The sequence below is a fragment of the Mycetomoellerius zeteki genome, unplaced genomic scaffold (assembly GCF_001594055.1).
Source record: "Mycetomoellerius zeteki isolate Tzet28-1 unplaced genomic scaffold, Tzet1.0 scaffold182, whole genome shotgun sequence".
NCBI lineage: Eukaryota > Metazoa > Arthropoda > Insecta > Hymenoptera > Formicidae > Mycetomoellerius > Mycetomoellerius zeteki.
Window position 1 is genome coordinate 1,353,842 of NW_017256778.1, and position 19,007 is coordinate 1,372,848.

The 19,007-nt window shown below is 36.7% G+C and overlaps 1 protein-coding gene across 2 annotated transcripts in view; it reads right to left on the reverse strand.

Moving 5' to 3' along the window:
* Nucleotides 1-653: 653 nt before the first annotated feature.
* LOC108721800 (ubiquitin carboxyl-terminal hydrolase 48) overlaps nucleotides 654-19,007 on the reverse strand; it is a 56,488-nt gene continuing 38,134 nt past the window's right edge. The window contains exons 17-18 of one of the 2 annotated variants that reach the window (XM_018446563.1): nucleotides 6,376-6,460; nucleotides 654-747 (exon numbers count right to left, since the gene is read on the reverse strand). In XM_018446563.1, the coding sequence (XP_018302065.1) occupies nucleotides 725-747; nucleotides 6,376-6,460 (108 nt within the window). In that variant the 3' untranslated portion in view covers nucleotides 654-724. Of the gene's footprint in view, nucleotides 748-4,495; nucleotides 4,564-6,375; nucleotides 6,461-19,007 lie in introns of those variants that run through there. The other variant, XM_018446562.1, reaches the window with a different exon arrangement.

The following is a 19,007-nucleotide window of genomic DNA, read 5'->3' on the forward strand; positions in this document are numbered from 1 at the left end:
GTAATACTCATTTCTCGTCTGCCATTATGCAGCAAAGCGTGTTGCTATTTAGTGAAATAATGTGCTGGATGTGCTTGAGTAAAAAAATTACATATAAACACAATATAGGTACGAACTGCGAAATCATAACACTGCAACAATAAATATCACAATCGTACTTTATCAAGCCATATATTTATATAAATGAATATAATTAAATACATAACCTATAAAACTATCATTAAAATTTTCGCGTTATATACATTCGGAATGAATATTATCCGTTAATAGAATTTTGATCATAAACAAATGTATAAATCGAGAAAATGTATAAACCGAGGAAGCATATCCGTGTTTCTACTTTATTTCAATCCACAAGACTTTAATGAATTACAAATATATTGTACTATTAATGAATAAATCAACAAGCTTTTTACGCTTTTTGTTTCACTATTTTCAATTCTTTTATAAATTTGTTCATTACTATTTTCTTAACAAAAAAATCATATAGCATAAGTTGTAAAGATACAACAGCATATAGAATTATATTCTTTTCCACAATTTGTGTCGGTAACGGATATACAAGTACATAAAGCTCAAATATTTATATATTTAATAGATATATATGTAGAGATATATATACATTATATGTATATGTATAGCTAGATCGTGTATAAAAATATCTTGCGTTAAATCAACTATTATTAAATGTTAGAAAAAATTGGCTACATTATGTTCATACAGATCAGCTCGGCACCAGTTCCGTTCCTGAAACAAAAATCACATAGAAACCTTAAAAGGTAAATAACGACCGCGTTTAACATAGAATAAATAAATAGGACAGTTTTCGGTCATCAAGCATCCGAACGCCGCGCCTGCCTAGTGTGTGAGTTCTAAACACTACAAAGACAACCATGCGTTACTTATATCATTCAATCTTGCCAAGGCTGAAACGCTACTTTTCGTTGCTATTTATTAACTCTCTAGGAACGGTATCGTATCATTAAAAAATAATTTTTTTTTTACTGATTTGCTAAAAAATGTCTTACAAGTGAAGAATTTATTGTTGTATACTCTATCAATATATATATCGATATATATCGATGTACAGCTTTTTTCTGACAATTAGAAATACTATAAGGTATATATTCAGTGTTCAATACACTACATAAATTCCCTCTTCAATTCTTAAGTGTAAGTAATCTACACGGTATAAAGCTTCATTACATTTCATATTTGCGTAATTATATATATTAATCTGCAGAGATTCCAAATTAACCTCGAATTTATCACAAATTTAATTTAAAATAAACATTGTAAATATGCAACACTCGCCTCTAGAGAATTAATAACTAATCTAATTGGTTTAATGCTGTTAATTTTTCATTATTAGCAACATATTACAGAAAATCATACACATCTCTCAACGCCTGTTCCTTCTGAAAATTAGCATGGTTAAGTAAGACAGTGTTAACAAATAAACATATTTCCATTCACATTTCCATTACTAAGAGATCTTAAATATTACATAATTAAAAGATTCTCATTAAAACGTGTAAGAATAATAATGTTAAGTGTCAATATAGCATGCACAAAATAAATATTTGCTCAATATCTCCGACATACAACGACATGCATCCAAGTTCTCCAGAAAGTTCTTTCTATTAAGTTCGTATTATATTAAATGTCACATTTTTTCCGTATAGAAAACCAAATATATATATTATCACTTTTTGTTCACTCATCTCTCTATCTTTTCTTTTTCTTTATTTCTATTTTCCCCGCGTAAACTTTCTTCTAGTCTGAAGGGAATTTTCTTTATAGAAAATAAGCCAAGCGAGTCGATCAAAGCTCGCTCCGTTGTTTCATAGAGGGTGGATCCCATCAAGATTTGTATATGTACGATCGTATGTATGATTTGTTGACGTGTTCGTCTGTACATGTCGGACTGACAAAATGTGTGGGACGAAACGCCTTACGCATGACTGATTCTCGTGAAACATTTTTCCGCACGCTATGCGGAGAATAGAGTCTACCCTTTCGTCCGTTTCTTTTCTTATCTATCCACAGAATGATTTCCTAGAGTAATAGCGGAAACGCAAGGGCGATTTTGGTTGACGTGTACGGATTGTGAATTCGTAATAAAGCGCTTACTAGCAGAAATTAAATATTCTGATTCTTTTTGCGTTAGGGAGGTTTTCGCGTTTGATGAAATATAAGACAAGTCTATAATATACATGTAATATAAAAGTTAATAATATCAGTAATGTCTAGAAAAAATTGACTTTTACCGTACACACACACCATTTTGAAGATATTTAATTCTAAATTTATAGAATTTTATATTACAAATTGAAGGAATAATCTTATTCTGTAGTTATTCTCTTTTAAATTGAGATACTTGCATACAAGACAGCAATTTAAAAATCGTTATAATTATAAAATAAACACTTAAGTTTATTCTCGTAAAGTTTCATTTAAACTGACCGTACAGTCTTTACAAGAAATTTATATTCTTCAATGAAAAAAGCTAGAATATATGTCAAATGAACGATGCGTATACATCAAATGAGCACCTTACAACTTTTATTTTGTCATTTTGAAAATATTTAGTAACATAAAATTAACAATATATAATGGCATAAGATACTGTTAGTAATCTTTTTATTTTATTATTTTAATTGTTTTACATATTATTATGAATAAACTGTCTATTGAGTAGGAAGGAACTAGGATCTAGGAAGTAGCGCGAGAACTTCCTTAATTTAGAGCAGAAAATTGCAAAAACAATTGCAAAATAAAAGATAAGAGCATTCCTCGTAAAGTAAAATAAGCTAAAGACACAAAGTATATTTTTCAAACATAATGAAAGAATATTTAAAAATTGTAAGATTAAACATAAATCATCTCTAAAAGATAGAATTAACGAATTTTAATAACATGTCTTACAATTGTCTTAATAATGTTTTGTTCGTAGAAATAAAGCATATGAGACGATAAGACGAATGAAAGTAAAAGAGATAATTTGCAAGCACAGCCACGGAAATGCTCTAATCTGGTAGTGGCGCTGCTTAAAATCACATTAAGAATGAGAATCGTGCCGAAAATGACGAAAGGGACAAATATGCTGCAGGATGCGAACAGGATGAGAATGCAACGAGAAGAGATTAAAGCTATATGATACCAAGGAATGTCATGAAGACTATGTTGAAACATATTTAAGTAATATAAAATTAAATCGAGGGAAAAGTAAATTACATTGCACGACTATGTATTCAAAATTAAATGATTTGTTTCGAAGGGCGTGTTATAAATTATATAAATTAATAAAAATGCGTTTTTAATGCACTATAATACTTTTATGAAGTATATAATTTAAATTCATTATAATTTATCAAATATTCAACGTATAGCAAATTCATTATTTCATTCATAAAATATCTATAGCCAATTAAAGAAGCCTAATTAATCAGTGATTTTCATGATACGTAATGAAAAAAAAAATTTAAAAACAAAGAAGAGAAAAAACGTAAAGATGTAGAAAGAGAGAATTAATTGTACTGCGATCAATGAGACTCTTTTCTATCGTGCTAAAGAGCCGAGAGAGAAAGTCTCCCCTTCGCCCTTGCCTCGTCACGTCTTCTTCTGTCTGTCTCTCGTCGTAGCTGACTGTGACAAATAATTACCGAGGCTTAACATAAGCCAGAGGCGGTATACTTAGCTAATAGCAAAAAAGAGCGGCGATGGCCTCCAAGTCGCTGCTCTACGTGCGAGCGGTCGACGCGTTTACGCCATGTCGGGTCCACGAACGAGATGAATTTCCACGGGCAATTCTGAGCTCTCCGTCAGCTATCACGACGCATTCACATACGTACCAATAAAGCCGAGACAGTGCAGCGTGTGCGAATGTCCGCACCGTTCAAGAACATTAAGGATCTTCGAGAAATATATTGCGATGCAAACGGATCTGACTTGTACAGGGTGTCCCATTTTAAATAATGCATTAAGATTTCTCGAAAACCATGGTAGATACGGAAAAATGTTTCAAACAAAAGTTGTATGATTCGGAGGGAGATAAGAAGGTATAAAGTTGTATGATTCGGAGGGACATAAGAAGGTATAAAATGGGATACCCTGTATAATCGATAAAAATATCTATTACTGAAAATGTCTATTATTCTTATATTTTTTTTATTAGTATTGTAAAAATATTATTATTATCTCTTTTCAAACGACATGCTCAGGGCTCGTCCTGGATGATAAAGTCAACAGATACTGAAGAGGCTGGCTGGCTCTCTCTCTCTCTCTCTCTCTCTCTCTCTCTCTCTCTCGCTCACTCGTTCATCGTCTTCTTCATTCTCATAGGACCTGATTTTCTGGCTAACTTATACTTATTATTGCATTACCTCGTGCTCTAGCATAATTCCAGCCTGTGCCGAAGGAAATGATGAAAGAGCTGGAGAAAAAATCAGGGAAGGTGATGCCTTCTTTTTTTTTTACGTAATTTGTCGCATATAATCCGCGCCCCGGGGTCCAATGCGCGTGATTGAACGCACTAGTTAACAGGTGCATCGCCCTTTGCTTCTACTTTTGCAAGCGTGAGCAATTAACGAATACGTTAATGTCTTCATTACAAATTCATCAAACTATCGCGTTTTTTTCTCAATATCCGCTTTCGCAAAAGACGGCTTTATTTAACAAGAATGTTTTGCTATCTTTATTGTTAAATAAGTTTCATAATAATCATAATAATTCTCACATTGACGTAACATGAAGTAAAGCGTAAAATATTTAATATTACTTAGAATGTTCATTTTTTAATGTTATAATATTAAAGAAATAGACGAAAAAAAAGGTTACATTCAGTATATAAAATATTCATGTAATCGTTTGTCATTTCTCGAAACATAAAAGATTACAAAGTAGAAGTAACAATACAACATTTTTCGAAACAAGAATATATGTCATCATTTGATATTATATTAGTCTGAAAAAATGGCAGTGGTAAAAATACTTCAAAAACAAACTAAGAAAAAGGGCGTGAAGATAATATATATGCTATACTAATTTACACGAGCATCCCGTTCGACACTTTGCGCGTACCCGACATCTACCCCTCATCCCGTGAGAACTGGAAGGGGTGGCGCTCTCATGAATGCGCCGTGGAGTTTCGTGAGCTCCTTAATGAACCTAGTTCGCGAAAACCATTAATAACGAAAGGACTCGGCGAGGAGCGCGCGCGGGCAGGAAAAGAGAAGCTGATATTCGGCGAGGGCTCGAAACCGCAGATCTTTCGTGAGAAACTCTCCAGAACAGCGGCTGCTTTACACTCTCTTCCATTATTTTTTAAAGATCGAGTGCATCGTTCATCTCGTTCGAACACATTGGAAAATCATGAGACTCAGAGCGAATTAGCGAAAATAAGTTTTTTTAACGAGAACAAGTCGGATCATGGATAGTCTGTTTGCACAGCGAATGAAGCCCCTAACGAAAGCTCTTTCTTCTCGGAAACGAAACACAGGAAACGGAGAGATAGTCAGTCGGCATGGCGAAGGGTGTCGACTAGCCCTAATGCGACGTATCAATATACGTGGATGGTAGTGATGGGCCAATATCGCATAAGTGGCTCGATTCGCAGTCATTTGTTACATTTTGTTCGGTCTAAGTAATTTAAGAGTCACCGTTTGCCCTCTACCTCTTCCTCCTCCGTCTCTTAAAAGGAGAAGACGAGGGATCGGCAAGAGAGGACGGAAATCTAAGAGAGAACGGAAGAGAATAAGAAAGGGAAAAGGGTGAAGGGTGGGTTGCTTGGACCCTGGGTGGAAGTTACTCCGCCAGGGAGGGAAACGAGGCGAGGATGGTGCACTTCGCCTCCATTCTTCGGCAAATCGCGGCATATTTGTCAGATTTTTGTTCGAGAACAAAACCTTGCCGACCACCCCTGGCGCGAGCAAAGGGGGTGAAGGAGAGATGAGGCGCCTTAAGTGGATTGGCTTCGTTCGTATATACGGTGTATATGTATCCACGACGAATGCCTTAATTTCAGCTTCCCGCCGGAGATTCTCGTCGCCTTCGATTCTCCGGCTATGCGAGAGAAATCTCCGCTTTTTCGCGAAATTATAGTATTATAAATGATATATGTCTGCATATCGTAACTATCATCTTACTTATCCCGAGTCACATAATTGCGCACATCGTGTCTCAAACGAGAGCAATGAGTAATCATAATTTCGAACTAATATATAACGCCACGAGTAATCTTGAAACTTAATTCACATCTTACGACATACTAAATAAATATATGCGCACACATGCACTATATACTCTATATATCCTTAGAACATCCATTCAGAAGAAAAAAAGGAAAATAGATTAAAAAATTGTGTTTTTACTCACCCTTGAAGCCTTTCTCTGGCGATGAAGAATCTATATTGTGGATATCGGATTCGACATCGGTTTCATTTTCTACTGGGGCATCAATCTGAAATCATAAATGTTCGTGATACATTACTAATAACAGTCGTAATAGCAAAATTCTCATTTTTATTATAAATTATTTGCTGCTAATTAGCTTTAAAACGTCAGAGCAATGTACATTCTTTAACATATAATAAATATCTGTATATGGTATATGCACTTGTGACTCGTAATAAATAATAATTTGACTCTTAATTAAAGTGATATAATTAGGGATGTGCGGAGAAGCATAGACTATCGATATTTCGTATCAATATGAATCGAAATACGCAATATTGACACGGCAATATATTGATTGGAAATGATTCGATATTCGGGAATATCGTTACTTTTTTGCATGTTTTATTATATAGAGACGTGCGGAAAGCACGAACTTTCGATTTTAAAGAAAAATTTTAAAAAATCACTAGGTAAATATTCACTAATTTATCAATAAAATAATAAATATTTTAGTAAATTTATATATACACAAATGGGAATGGGAGAAAGATTGATGAGAATAAAAAATTATGCATTTATACATTTTATACAATACATATTCGTCATTTTATACATATAAGTCTATCAACTAACAAAGATAATGTGAAACATAAAATTTCTTTTAATTTCATTCATGATGACGTTGATCGCGATGTCGTAAACTGTCCCCGAATTGACATCCTTATTATGCGGTTGAATTTTGGAAATACAACCTTCGTATCGAATCAATTGATATCTACGTTCCAGATCCGATATGCTACGATACGGAAATTAAAAATTTCGATGCAAATATCAAATATCAAAAGGGATATAATGATACGATATTTCAAAATACCGATTATATCGGAATATCTCTAGATATAATACCAAACGAAACTTTTTTATATTGTTTCATTTGGACGTTGAAGACACAAAAGACAATCCGCATTAAATTTAAGCATCGGATACACGTGTGAACAGCTGCCAACGGCTATAACAGCGTCTTCCCACGCGTCTTCTCGAAGCATATGTGATCCACCAATCTGCGTCCCTCTATATAATTATACGACTACATTTCGTGTAAATGTAAACTATTACGATACGTACGGTTCATATTACGGCATTACAACGCAAAATAATATTATTGTTATTGCACACTAAGCATAGAACAACGCATAAAAAGACACGGAAGTAAAATAAACATTCCTACATCGCTTATTTAATTTTTAAACGCGTAAAAAAGTAAATTAACAAATAAATATTTATAATTCATTACATGAGGCATCGATATCGAGGATAATCTCACTTGTCACATATCACTTAATTAATTAATTAGTTTAAATCTGATATCGTTCTTTAATGGGATCAAGCCTATAATAAAAAGAACTGTAACTGGTTATATACTGGATATGTAGTTACATACATCATGCTAAGAAAAAAAAGAATTTCTAATCGCTTAAAAAGTAGGTATGGGAATTCGAGTGAGCAGCACACGCGTAGGTGTGATTACGTCTCTGTAACCCCTTTTTCCCATAGAACTAAATATAGCGGGTGTCATCTCTCTCTCCAATGACTTGGACACACGTGTCTCGCGCGACGTCGGTACAGCGACTAACATCTGGTCGATGTTTCCTGCCGGCCGCAGCATCCTCTGTGCAATGTGATTTATTTTCAAGTATATGATCCCAGAGATTCGCCACGACGAGAGATCGCGGCGACCGGAGCGGATAGTCAAAGGCAAAGTGAATATACAATGCGGTTACGAAAATAAAGCAAGACCGATTAGGGGTAAGTAGTGTAAAGTACAATCGTGGCGTGAAGTTGCAGCGTTTGCCCAATAAAAGCTTCTAGACTTTTCTGTGCCTAGTCTATCGATACTTGAAAAATATTTGAAAGTGAAATGAAAATGAATCGAGCCTTTACGCTAAACAAACTAATAGATACTCTTTAAATCTGAATCAGTGGATAATCACTGATATAAGTCCCAAGTATGTCATTGGGTCAGTGATTCATAATCAGAAATTCAATTAAAAAATGAAACGTGGAATTCCTAACCTCGTCTTAGTGTATATAAACATTTAATGGTATTGGAACTGACCTGTAAATATCGGTATTTTAATTAAGTATATAATGCTCAAATTTTTTTTCTTTTTCAATTGAATTTCATTGATTATCCAATGGCATATTTGGGACTGATATCAATGATCATCTACTAATTAAAATTTAGAGTATATAACAAAATAAATACGTGTAAATCTAATAATAGTAAAACTTTTATATTGCTAAAATATCAAATTAAATGGGAAATATTAGTATCAACAAAGAATTCTAAAAAAATTTCTTAAAATTAATTTAAAAAATTTTTTTTGACTGTCTCAATTAGCGGGACTGCGCAAAATTCTTCGTCAATAATTTTGAACCATACACTGAAAAAAATTTCTGGTTGAAAATGAACGAATCAGAATTTTCTGGTTAAATTTATTAGAATTCTAGTTGAGATAACCGGAATAATTCTGTTTGATACAATATTTCTGGTAAAATCTATATATATATATACTAGAATTCTTATTTTTACCAGAACAATTATATTAATCAGAATTCTAATTATCTCAATTAGAATTCTAATAGACTTAACCAGAAAATTCTGATTTGTTCATTTTCCACTAGAATTACTACTTAATCCAACCAGACCATTTTTCTCAGTGTAGTCATAGCGATCGCTTAGCGTTATGAAGCTACATCATCTATTCCAACATCATCGTCGACGCTTTCAATCGAGACCACTGACAGCGGGAGTGCATAGTCTCTGCGGTACGAATTCCCCGAAGTTCCTTTTTTTCATCGCCAAACGTTATTCTCGCCTCCTATCTCTGGCACATTTCCTCTCGTCTCTCACTGGCCACGGCGAGAGCACGTAAAGAGGAGAACGAAGGAAGGGAGAAACCAGGTAAAGAGCGTTCTCTTTATATGGGTATAAGGCCAGTTTTGAAATGCTCGGCAATATAGTGAGTTCGTTATGAGGCTCGCCCCGACGTGGTATGGCTCATAATTGTAGACTCGAGGCTCGAACCGTGCACCTCCAGGCATTACGTTCTCCCCGACTGACACCTATTGTCCGCAGAAAATCTCGCGGATCTATCTGAAAATCGTCGCAATCGCTCATTGACGAGCGAAGAAGGGTCGTTTAATTGTCGCCTGATTCGGGCGTTGATTTTTGTGAACTAGCGCGACACGCATCACACGCCCGCGGCTTTTTGTTAGGCGTGAATTATGCGTAAGAAAAGCAAGGCGGACACGGACAAAACATTTCATGGCCAGGCATGAAAATTATTAGCCCGAGAATGTCTTAATCCCCGGCAGTGAGCCCAGTCCCGCGGTCTTCGGCTTTAACATAAAACTTTTTTTTCCGGCCGGGACTCATCGAGAGAAATGCCACGGACGCGAGCTGACGTCTCGCGAAGATGCAGCAAAGTACTGGAACGCGGCGCAGTTCGGCGCATAATGTATGTGCTACGTCGAACGGCACCCCGTTTATTTCCAGGTTAATGCACGGTTTAAGGTACGGCTGCAATGCGCGCTTTTTCCTTCGCGAAGATCGAGATACCGGGCTATCGCATGCTTTACGTGTTTCTAACGTCGCTTTAAAGAGCGAATGCGCACGACTTTTTGCTGGGATGTTTGGGATCGAAAAGAAAAGATCCAGAAAACAGTATAGACGCAGAAATTATCAATAGATACATATAAAAAATTATTATTATTATTAGAGTTTAATCATAAAAAAAACATAGAAATATCTTGTAATCATACTAAATAATTAAATCAGATGAATATATGTCTTATTTCATTGAAGAATAATTCGTTAATTAACATTGTAGATAATTTACGAGATTAGTGCTTCAAATTAATCATAATTGATATGAAAAAAAATATTCATTAAATAAAATATCACAAATTTGTTTTTCTCTTTTTTAATTATTGTACATAATTTTGTAGAAGTATCTATATATATATATATCATTAAATATAGATATATATATTTCAAACATAAAGGCATAACACACACAGAATATCAAGCATTATCACTACGAGTATCTTTTGAATTTACTCAAGTATCATTAGAGTAGAAGTCTTAAGTTATTCCCAGGCTGTCCTGAGTTATTTATCTGTCTGCACGGAGAGGGTGAATCTTACCTCCTTCTCCGCTTGCTCAACCACGTCTTAATAGTACGAGCCACAGAGTTAATAAACCGACATAACGGCAATTCTCTTAGTATATCTAGCTTCTACAGTTTTTAATCAAAAGTTCAATTTTTTTCAAATCGTATTTTTTTTTCTAAAAAAAAAAACAAAAAACGTGTTGCACATACATTTCTAAATATTTACAATTAAGAAAAAAAAAATAAAAACTCTGGACAAAATCCGTGTTAAAATATATACGAATTATGAATGATATATTTATTTATAAAATCTAAGTATTTGCGATCGACTAACAGGAATTAAAATGAAACTTCTACTAATATCTCAATTCATTCGTTTTCAAAAAAAACTTTTACGTCAGAAGAGATTTTGATGGAAAAACGGGAAAAAGCTGCGGGAAGACTTAATACAAGCTAGGTCGGTGGAAAACCGCGGAGTGCATAAATTCAAAGTAGATTAATATTGTCTCCGTGGCTGTCGCGGCGCCAAACTTATGGCGCTAATTCGACGGAGGAATTATTACCGGGGCTTGCTTCGAGTCATCCCCACTGGCACTCGCGTGTTTTGCGAAAAGGGAGTATCTTGTCTTTAATAGAAACCGTACGTGCTCCACGGGATTCCAAGCAACGCGTCTGTTAATATTTGAACCTAGGAACGTCCCGCTAAGAATTGTCCCAATATGACAAAAGACATCGACTATATTTATAAATTATCCGAATACGCCTTCGAAATTGTAAACATTTGTTTTTGTATTTATTATGACGTAATTATACATACGAGTTATAAAAAAAAACTCGTCTTCATTCATCTATTTATAAAATCAATGTATAGAAACATGGGAATGTAATTTTAATGTGTTGTAAAGTCGGAATTATTTTATATTTAGTATAATCATGAAAACGAAGGTAATCTAAGGTAAGCATTGTCAACGGGCGTGGTTAAAAAAAAAAACAGCATTCCGAAGGTCTTTTAAGTAAATTAAGGGCACTTCGCATTGTTTTTCGTTCCACGAAGGGCCGAGGAAGACGGCAGATTACAGCTGTTTAGCATCCTCGATGAAAAACTTGTCGGTAATTATTCAAATTATTTTCAAGGGCTACGCTTTTCGGTAGACCGGAGCCGTTACGTGGCGAATGTCTTAATACTGTCCCTTTCTACGTCTACCGGCTATGGAAAAGATGCAGTGGCCCTGCCGACAGTCATAAAATACAAGCAAAACGTTCAACACAACTGCAAGGTGTCTTTTAGGAATTCCAGGACAACATCACCCTTAATCTAAATTATATCTAAATGAATGTTAAACAAAACGTACAAGAAATGCATTTCTTTTATTTTTTATTATCTTCCTTTACCGTTACACAAGATATCGATGATTCTCGTAAAACAACGAATGTAATTCCGGATATCTATCATCGCAGCATGATAGCGCGAACGTGACGCCGATATAAACGTAAAGCATAAAAGGAAAAAAGATGTAGAGAGAGAAAGGAGGACTGTAGACGATAGAGAGAGAAAAGGAAGTGGAGATTAGGCGGGGAGGGGCGCTTTTTAGACGGTCACTGACATTGCGGAGGTGTTGTGTGAGAAGTGACTGATGAGTTTTCCGCTCGATTGGATAACGGGCTAGGCCAACACTCGCTCGTTTCTGGATTTTTTCCAACCCATTCCTTATAACACGATGAAGTTTGACCTAAATCCCGACAGAGACCTGACACAGCACTGAACGTTATGCGATCTCCAAACGTTAAACATGAAGACTGTCGTATCAATTTCATATACATACTTGTTGATGAAACAATTTAACAAATTTTACTCATTTAATATGTATAAATCTGAACACTTAACATGCAATAATTGATCAATAAAAACTTATCGCTTAAATAGAATAAATCACAGATTTTGCAGCTTTCATAATCCAGAATATTCAAGTCATTTTTGCAAATATATTTATGTAATATGTGATTATCAAAATACGTATATTTTAATATTTTTTTAGGAAATTTCCTTCGCAAAAAAATACAGTTTTTATTTTATATTATAATATCTATAAGTTTTCTATTTTGACAATATCTAAATACCGTTTGCATTTCGATCTATAATCCATGTTAAATTGTTGCAGCTACGCTGCAGTTTTCTTTGAAATTTGCGAAATAGTGGAAGAGCACAAGACCGAAGTACAAGTATCAGTAATGACAGAGATAAGAATTCGTGATCAATTCGTAGCTAGAATGATATGTAATATGGATTACTGCCTAAACTGGAGAACATAGGAGGAGATATGTTGCCAATCGGGCGAATGAACCATCGGACGCGGCACTTTAGGCCACAACGTCCATATAAAGAACGGACCATGCTTCCGCCGGGGACAAAGACCGCCTTCATCACCGGGCACCGTCCTCTTTACCGTCGTGTTCGTTGCTGCGCTTCCCGACTCATCGAAATTGAGCAACACGTCGATCACGCGTTGCGCGAGGATTTCTACCGAGTAAATGTCAAATATGTGCACGTCGAGAAATAAGTCATGCAGTAATAAAATATAATGTTTGTAACCTCAATGTTGTAAGACATTAACTCGAATTGTGACTTCAGAGACGATTGAAATACAAGATTATACATATACGTATCATCTATAAACAAAACATAAAAATTCAATTCAAAATCAATAAATATTGCGATATTTATTATTTCTCAGTTGCGCATCGATTCTAACAACGGCAGGCTCGCTATTCCCCCCGATACGGTATCCTCCGCTCAAAGTAACGTAGAAGGGAAGGAGAACTGGCAAATTGCAGAGCGTTAGAGATCGCGAGCGCGATTTAGTCCCGCGGCTACGAGCAAGAGAAAGAGAGAGATAGATGAAGACGGCGAGACAGAGTAGAACGGCGGAATCACCCCTCGAGGAAACGCTCGGATAGTCCAGGGTGGTCTTAGCGTGTCGCTTAGCACCCTATCTGCAGGGATCTTCTCTCGGGCCAACCCCTACGAAGCTCGCATCTCTTTCTCTCTCTCTCTCTCTTTCTGTCAGACTCTCTTCCTCCCTTACCACACTAGACCTCATGGGGGCTGCGTTTGTCGTGAGCATTACTCACTTTCTAGACGCCTACTTGCAAACCCCTCCGAGTCGTTCCCGAGGCTCAGTGACTACATTAGGGAACAAATCTTCCTTCTCTCGAGGTAGCGAAAGGCGACACACACGCTTATAGAATGGATTGTCCGGTTGGCCCCGCATGGACCGACCACTCTCCATGTCATCTACGATAGTGAAACGCCTTCGCATACGATTTGTCTGCTAATTCGATCACACGCTGCTACAGACTAAATTTAAAGTTATGTCCTCTCCATTTCGATATTTCTTAGCTTATCGCAGCATAAATCGTATTCTAGAAAATTTAATACAATTAGAAAATTTCTTTAAACACCAATTTTTTCTAACAATCTACCAATAAAAAAATTTCTTTTTAGTATAGTTCTAACAGTTTTTATCGAACAAATGTATGTGTAGATATGATATACTTTTGTTTTTTTTTAATTAATATTTAAATTATTAAACAAAATCACGAAAAAGAATCATTCTTAATTATATCTTGAACAATAAAGTAGTGTCAATATATGGGAACCGTGTGTCACAATAATTTGATGAACTTTTAAAATAAAAAAATCGTATTGAGAGGAGGACTTTGTGGTCCATGCAAGAGTTTTGAAGTATTTCGCGGTTGAGATTAACGAGATCCACGTGTCCGGTATTATCGGCACGCACCCAAGACCACTTGTTCGAAAGAGCAACCTGTAGAGGCTGGCATACCGCACGGCTCGCAAGTGCGTGCGCCATAAAGAGGGAGCGACGAAATTCAGGGTTAGCCGCGCGGCCAAACATAGAACCGAAGCGTATGTGGGAACACGTGTACGCGTTTCCATAAATATCTCTCCGTAACTCCACGCACTCCGAATGCGGGATGAAAGAAAGCTTCCACGGAAGCCCGTGTAACCGAGTCTTGTCCTTTCACTATTTCGATCTGTCTTGATTAGCCTTATGAGTGATAACAATCCCGCAACGGGCGAGTATTCAATTTCCCTCATTCCGAAAGATTTATAGTATGAAGTTAAAATAACGTTAAATGTGAAGTATAAAATTGATTTAAAAAAAATTTTGTGGCTCCAAGAATAAATTAAATGTAAATAAAATGTCTATATTTTGTTTCAAAAGATGAATTTTTTTTAAATTTACTTCTCGAAGAATTTAAATACATTATTTATGCATCAATAACCGTGAAGACTCATATAGACATTTTATTTACATTTGATAAAGATATGAATTGGAGATATAGTTTAAATTCTTCGAGAAGTATTTTAGAAAATTTGTCTCTTGAAAAGACTGATCTCAAAACATCTACGAAGCATCACGTCTATCGAAATTCGATTAATTGAACCACTGAGGAGTACATGGAATTCATGGACGTCGGGAGTGAAATACTTCGAGACCGACGTAATAAAGTGTGCTCTCTTTCTGGCGGCAGGAGGCCCTCATTCAGGAGCCGCCACATGTCCCTCTGCGAAAAGAGTAGCTCTTCCTCACGTCATCTGCCGAGACGAAACGAGACGGGACGGGATGAGACGAAACGAGACGAGACGAGATGAGACGAGACGAGAGACGGGGCAGGAAGAGAGGGGACACATCGAGAAGGACGACTGACGAAGAGAAGCAGAGGCCACCGAGAAGCCGAAAGCTAAACCCGCCGACGCGACGGTGGGTTGGCCGGCCACAGCGAACCATCAGTATCAACAAACAGAAGCTTAGTTGTTACCATTGCGAGGGCGAAAGGTTGAAGTGGACAGGAAACACAACACACACTACACGGAAATCGACCTTGGATTTTAAATCGACGCTCCCTATTTCGAGCACGCTTTTGACATAACCCAGTTGATATAATTGCGTCTATCACTATTTTAAAAAAATCTCACAGCGAATTCAATTTGATGCACTCAGTGCGACTGGTGCACATTAAAACTGTCGTATACAAATTGACACAAAAATATATGTTTAATATAAATATAAAAATTAATTAAACCATGAAATCCTCAATACATTTTATTGTGTTGTCAAGTAAAGTCTATATTTTATAATTCAAAATATTTTCATTTTACTTTTACACAGATTAAATCAGTGTACAATAGCTTTAACATGCACTAGTGCGTCCAATCGAATTCGCTATCAACTTATATAAAGTATGAAAATACTCTCGAAAACACATGAAGGTTCTCCATTCTCATTGAACATCTCTCATTCGAAGCACATAGTTGTACTATGTACATACCTATTCGCAACACACAGTGCAAAATAAGAATGCAGCATCCGCCCTCTTGCTGCAATAACTTATTCAGCGTTTGAGAACCCGATACGATACGAAAGACATCGGAGACGGCGCGGGAGAGGAAAGGGGAGGGAAAATCAGGCTCATAAATCATAGCATTTTCAGATTTCCTTTTATCAGTGGCTCTCTAACGCACTGGCGGTGGTTCGATTCGCGACCGCTGTTGACCCAACGCCATAAATATCCCCATTAATATTAACTTAGGCTAGCCTAGGAGGCGAGAATCGCGAGTGACCGAAACGGAGCGGAGAGAAGAAAAAAAGATGACCGCGGCCTGGGGGAAACGGGGCGAGAGAGAAAAAAATCTCGTATGCCCGGGGCAAATCTCATATAGGACGCAGCTGGGAATTGGGCAACGTCCCGAAAAATTCATGGAGGAACCGAAGTTCCAGGGCGGGTGTGTCCGCGCAAGCAAATCATTGCACTTCGTTCTTTCCACTCCTCGCCGGAGAAGCATGAATTGATTATCGCTCGGTGGATCCTCGAATGCAGGCCATCTCCGTTTTCATCTTGTGTCACGTGTTTTATGACACGTTTACGGTACGAGCCGAAGATAACAGCTGGCAAAAAGCTGAGGTCATGGAAATTCCGATACCATTTTCAATCATTTCCTACTCAGAAAAATCGGCTTACGGTATCGGTAATAACTAATTATTTATATATATACATATATATAAAACAGCTTACGCAATGTCTAGCGCTGGAGAAGGCCGATAATGAAGAAGCCAATATTGAACTTCTTATGCCATTTCATTCTTCAACGTCTATTAAGCCACACTTTCTTGCCGGCGTATCACGGCATGCATCACCTGTCGTCGAACGGTCCACGCTCTCACCGTCTCGCACCGTTAGCAGGATCGGTGATCGTCGCAAGAAAACATAACGTTATCAAGTATAGCTTGTACGCGCGATATGTAAATGATTGTAAATTAGGTGCTGAGTTCACGAATAATCATAGGGCGTTTTTATTAGATAACGTCACAAAATCTTAAGTAATAATCAAAAGTATCGAAGCAAAGCGGCGTGAAACAGCGCAAGCGCAAATGAGGAACGATTCGCTATAATTATCGTAACTAATGTCTCAAACGTGATGTGACGACGAAACTGTTCTTCATTAAACTCTCTCGCCGACGAATTTACGTCGCCCGAAATTTCCGCAATCTACCTCGATTATTTTCAACGCATTCAGGAGCGAAATCGATGACGATGACGGTGCCTTTTGAGCCTGCATCGGCTTAATTGATTTATTTCTGAGAGGGTCCACTGCGAGACGAAACACTGCGGTCACCCTATTGGCTAATGCGAAAAAGGGGCTACGTAGCTAGCCAAGTCCTCTCGAAGGACTTCCTCTTTCACTCCCCGTAGTCCTTTCTTCGATCTTATCTTCGGAGGCATCGATAATTAGGGGTGATAATTACAGTGTTCCGGCTACCGACCTCTAGCTACCGGTCTTTCGATGAGAAAAAAAGAAATGCCGATGATAATCGCTATTAATGTAACGTTGTAATATCTCGATGTCCTTGCCAATGTCATTGTAACTAGCTACAGACATTTTGATCTGTTCGCTAACACCGAGTCTTTTTTTTTTTTTTTTTCATTGTCACGCGTGTGTGTCTTTATTAATTTTTACAAGTCGATAAATATAGAATTACAATGACACAACCTTCTGATAAATCAACGCAAAGAAAACAAAAATTATGTATTTTTACGAATCCAAGGCGAATAATTAAAAGCCCATTAGATCCATTTATTAGCACATGCCGCGTGGAAAGGTCAGATGTCGATAGTCATGCTATTAAAAATTTTAACGACGCTTGTTTCTCACCTCGGTTATTTTATATACTTTAGCATTCTTCATAGAGACATATAGTTACATTAATTTTATGTACAACAGCATAAATTTCTCAAAGCCTTGTCGTGGCGAAAACTTTGGTATTCATCAACGTCATGTTCATATATTCATTCTTATTAATCATGCAACTTTTTCTTCTTATTTCTCTTGATTTATTATTTAAAAAATATTATTTTTTAAAAAACTCTTATTTTCTCAAAAATGTAACAGAGACGAAGATAATTATAAAAGAATTATAGACACCGAACGCGCGCGCGTCTAGTATTATTACGTGAGATATTTTGTGGTTTATACAGGAAGGTTCAATAAGGATTTATGGATCTTGAAGACTGATGAGCACGTTGAATCAGAAAGGTAACTTTTCGGCCGCTCAGGCCTGGTTGTTATGATTTGATTTTAATGCCGAGTTCACCGACGCGGATAATTGTCGCCATTACCTGCACGAGAGGGCACATTTACTGTAGTTCATTGGAGAGAACTCGGAACGGTCTTGCTTCAACCTTCCCGTATAAACGGAATCCTCGTTTGGGTAGCAGATAGAAAGGAACGGAGAGAAAAGTAAGGATAAACATGTGTCCATTTTTGAGCAGGACAAAACGCAAAGGGATTATGAAAGTAGCAGATAAACCAATGAAAATGCACGCGGAACGTTAATAGTAACATTGTATTCGCCATTGTTAAACTAATCGAAAAATTTGCAATATTACTAAGTGCAGTGAGGATTTAGAATCGATATTCATAATCGATTTTGACTGTCTTAAACATTATACATATCATAACATCTTACAGTCTTAAGGTATCATGAACCAATGAACAGAGTCGCATTAGCATCTTAAGGTATTATTCAAGACGGTCTTAAAATTAAAAATTGACTATAAGGTAAGAGTTTAATCGAGAAAATAATTAATTTCTAAAGTCGACGAAGGCGAAATGTGAATTAAAATGAAACTGAAGATTGCGAAAATCTACGGATCTGCGAAGCGCATAGAGCCCGACCGCGTGATTGTTCCGCGTGGATCCACGACGGATCGCATATTTTGCGGGCCGGTTCCGACGCGAAGCGGCGGCACGTATCTTTTTATCGTAGCCGCAACGGTAGCGGGGGCCCTATCGAATGTTTCCAATTTTCTGTTGGCGCTCCTGAAGGGAGAGATTCGACCAAGTCCGTCATACGG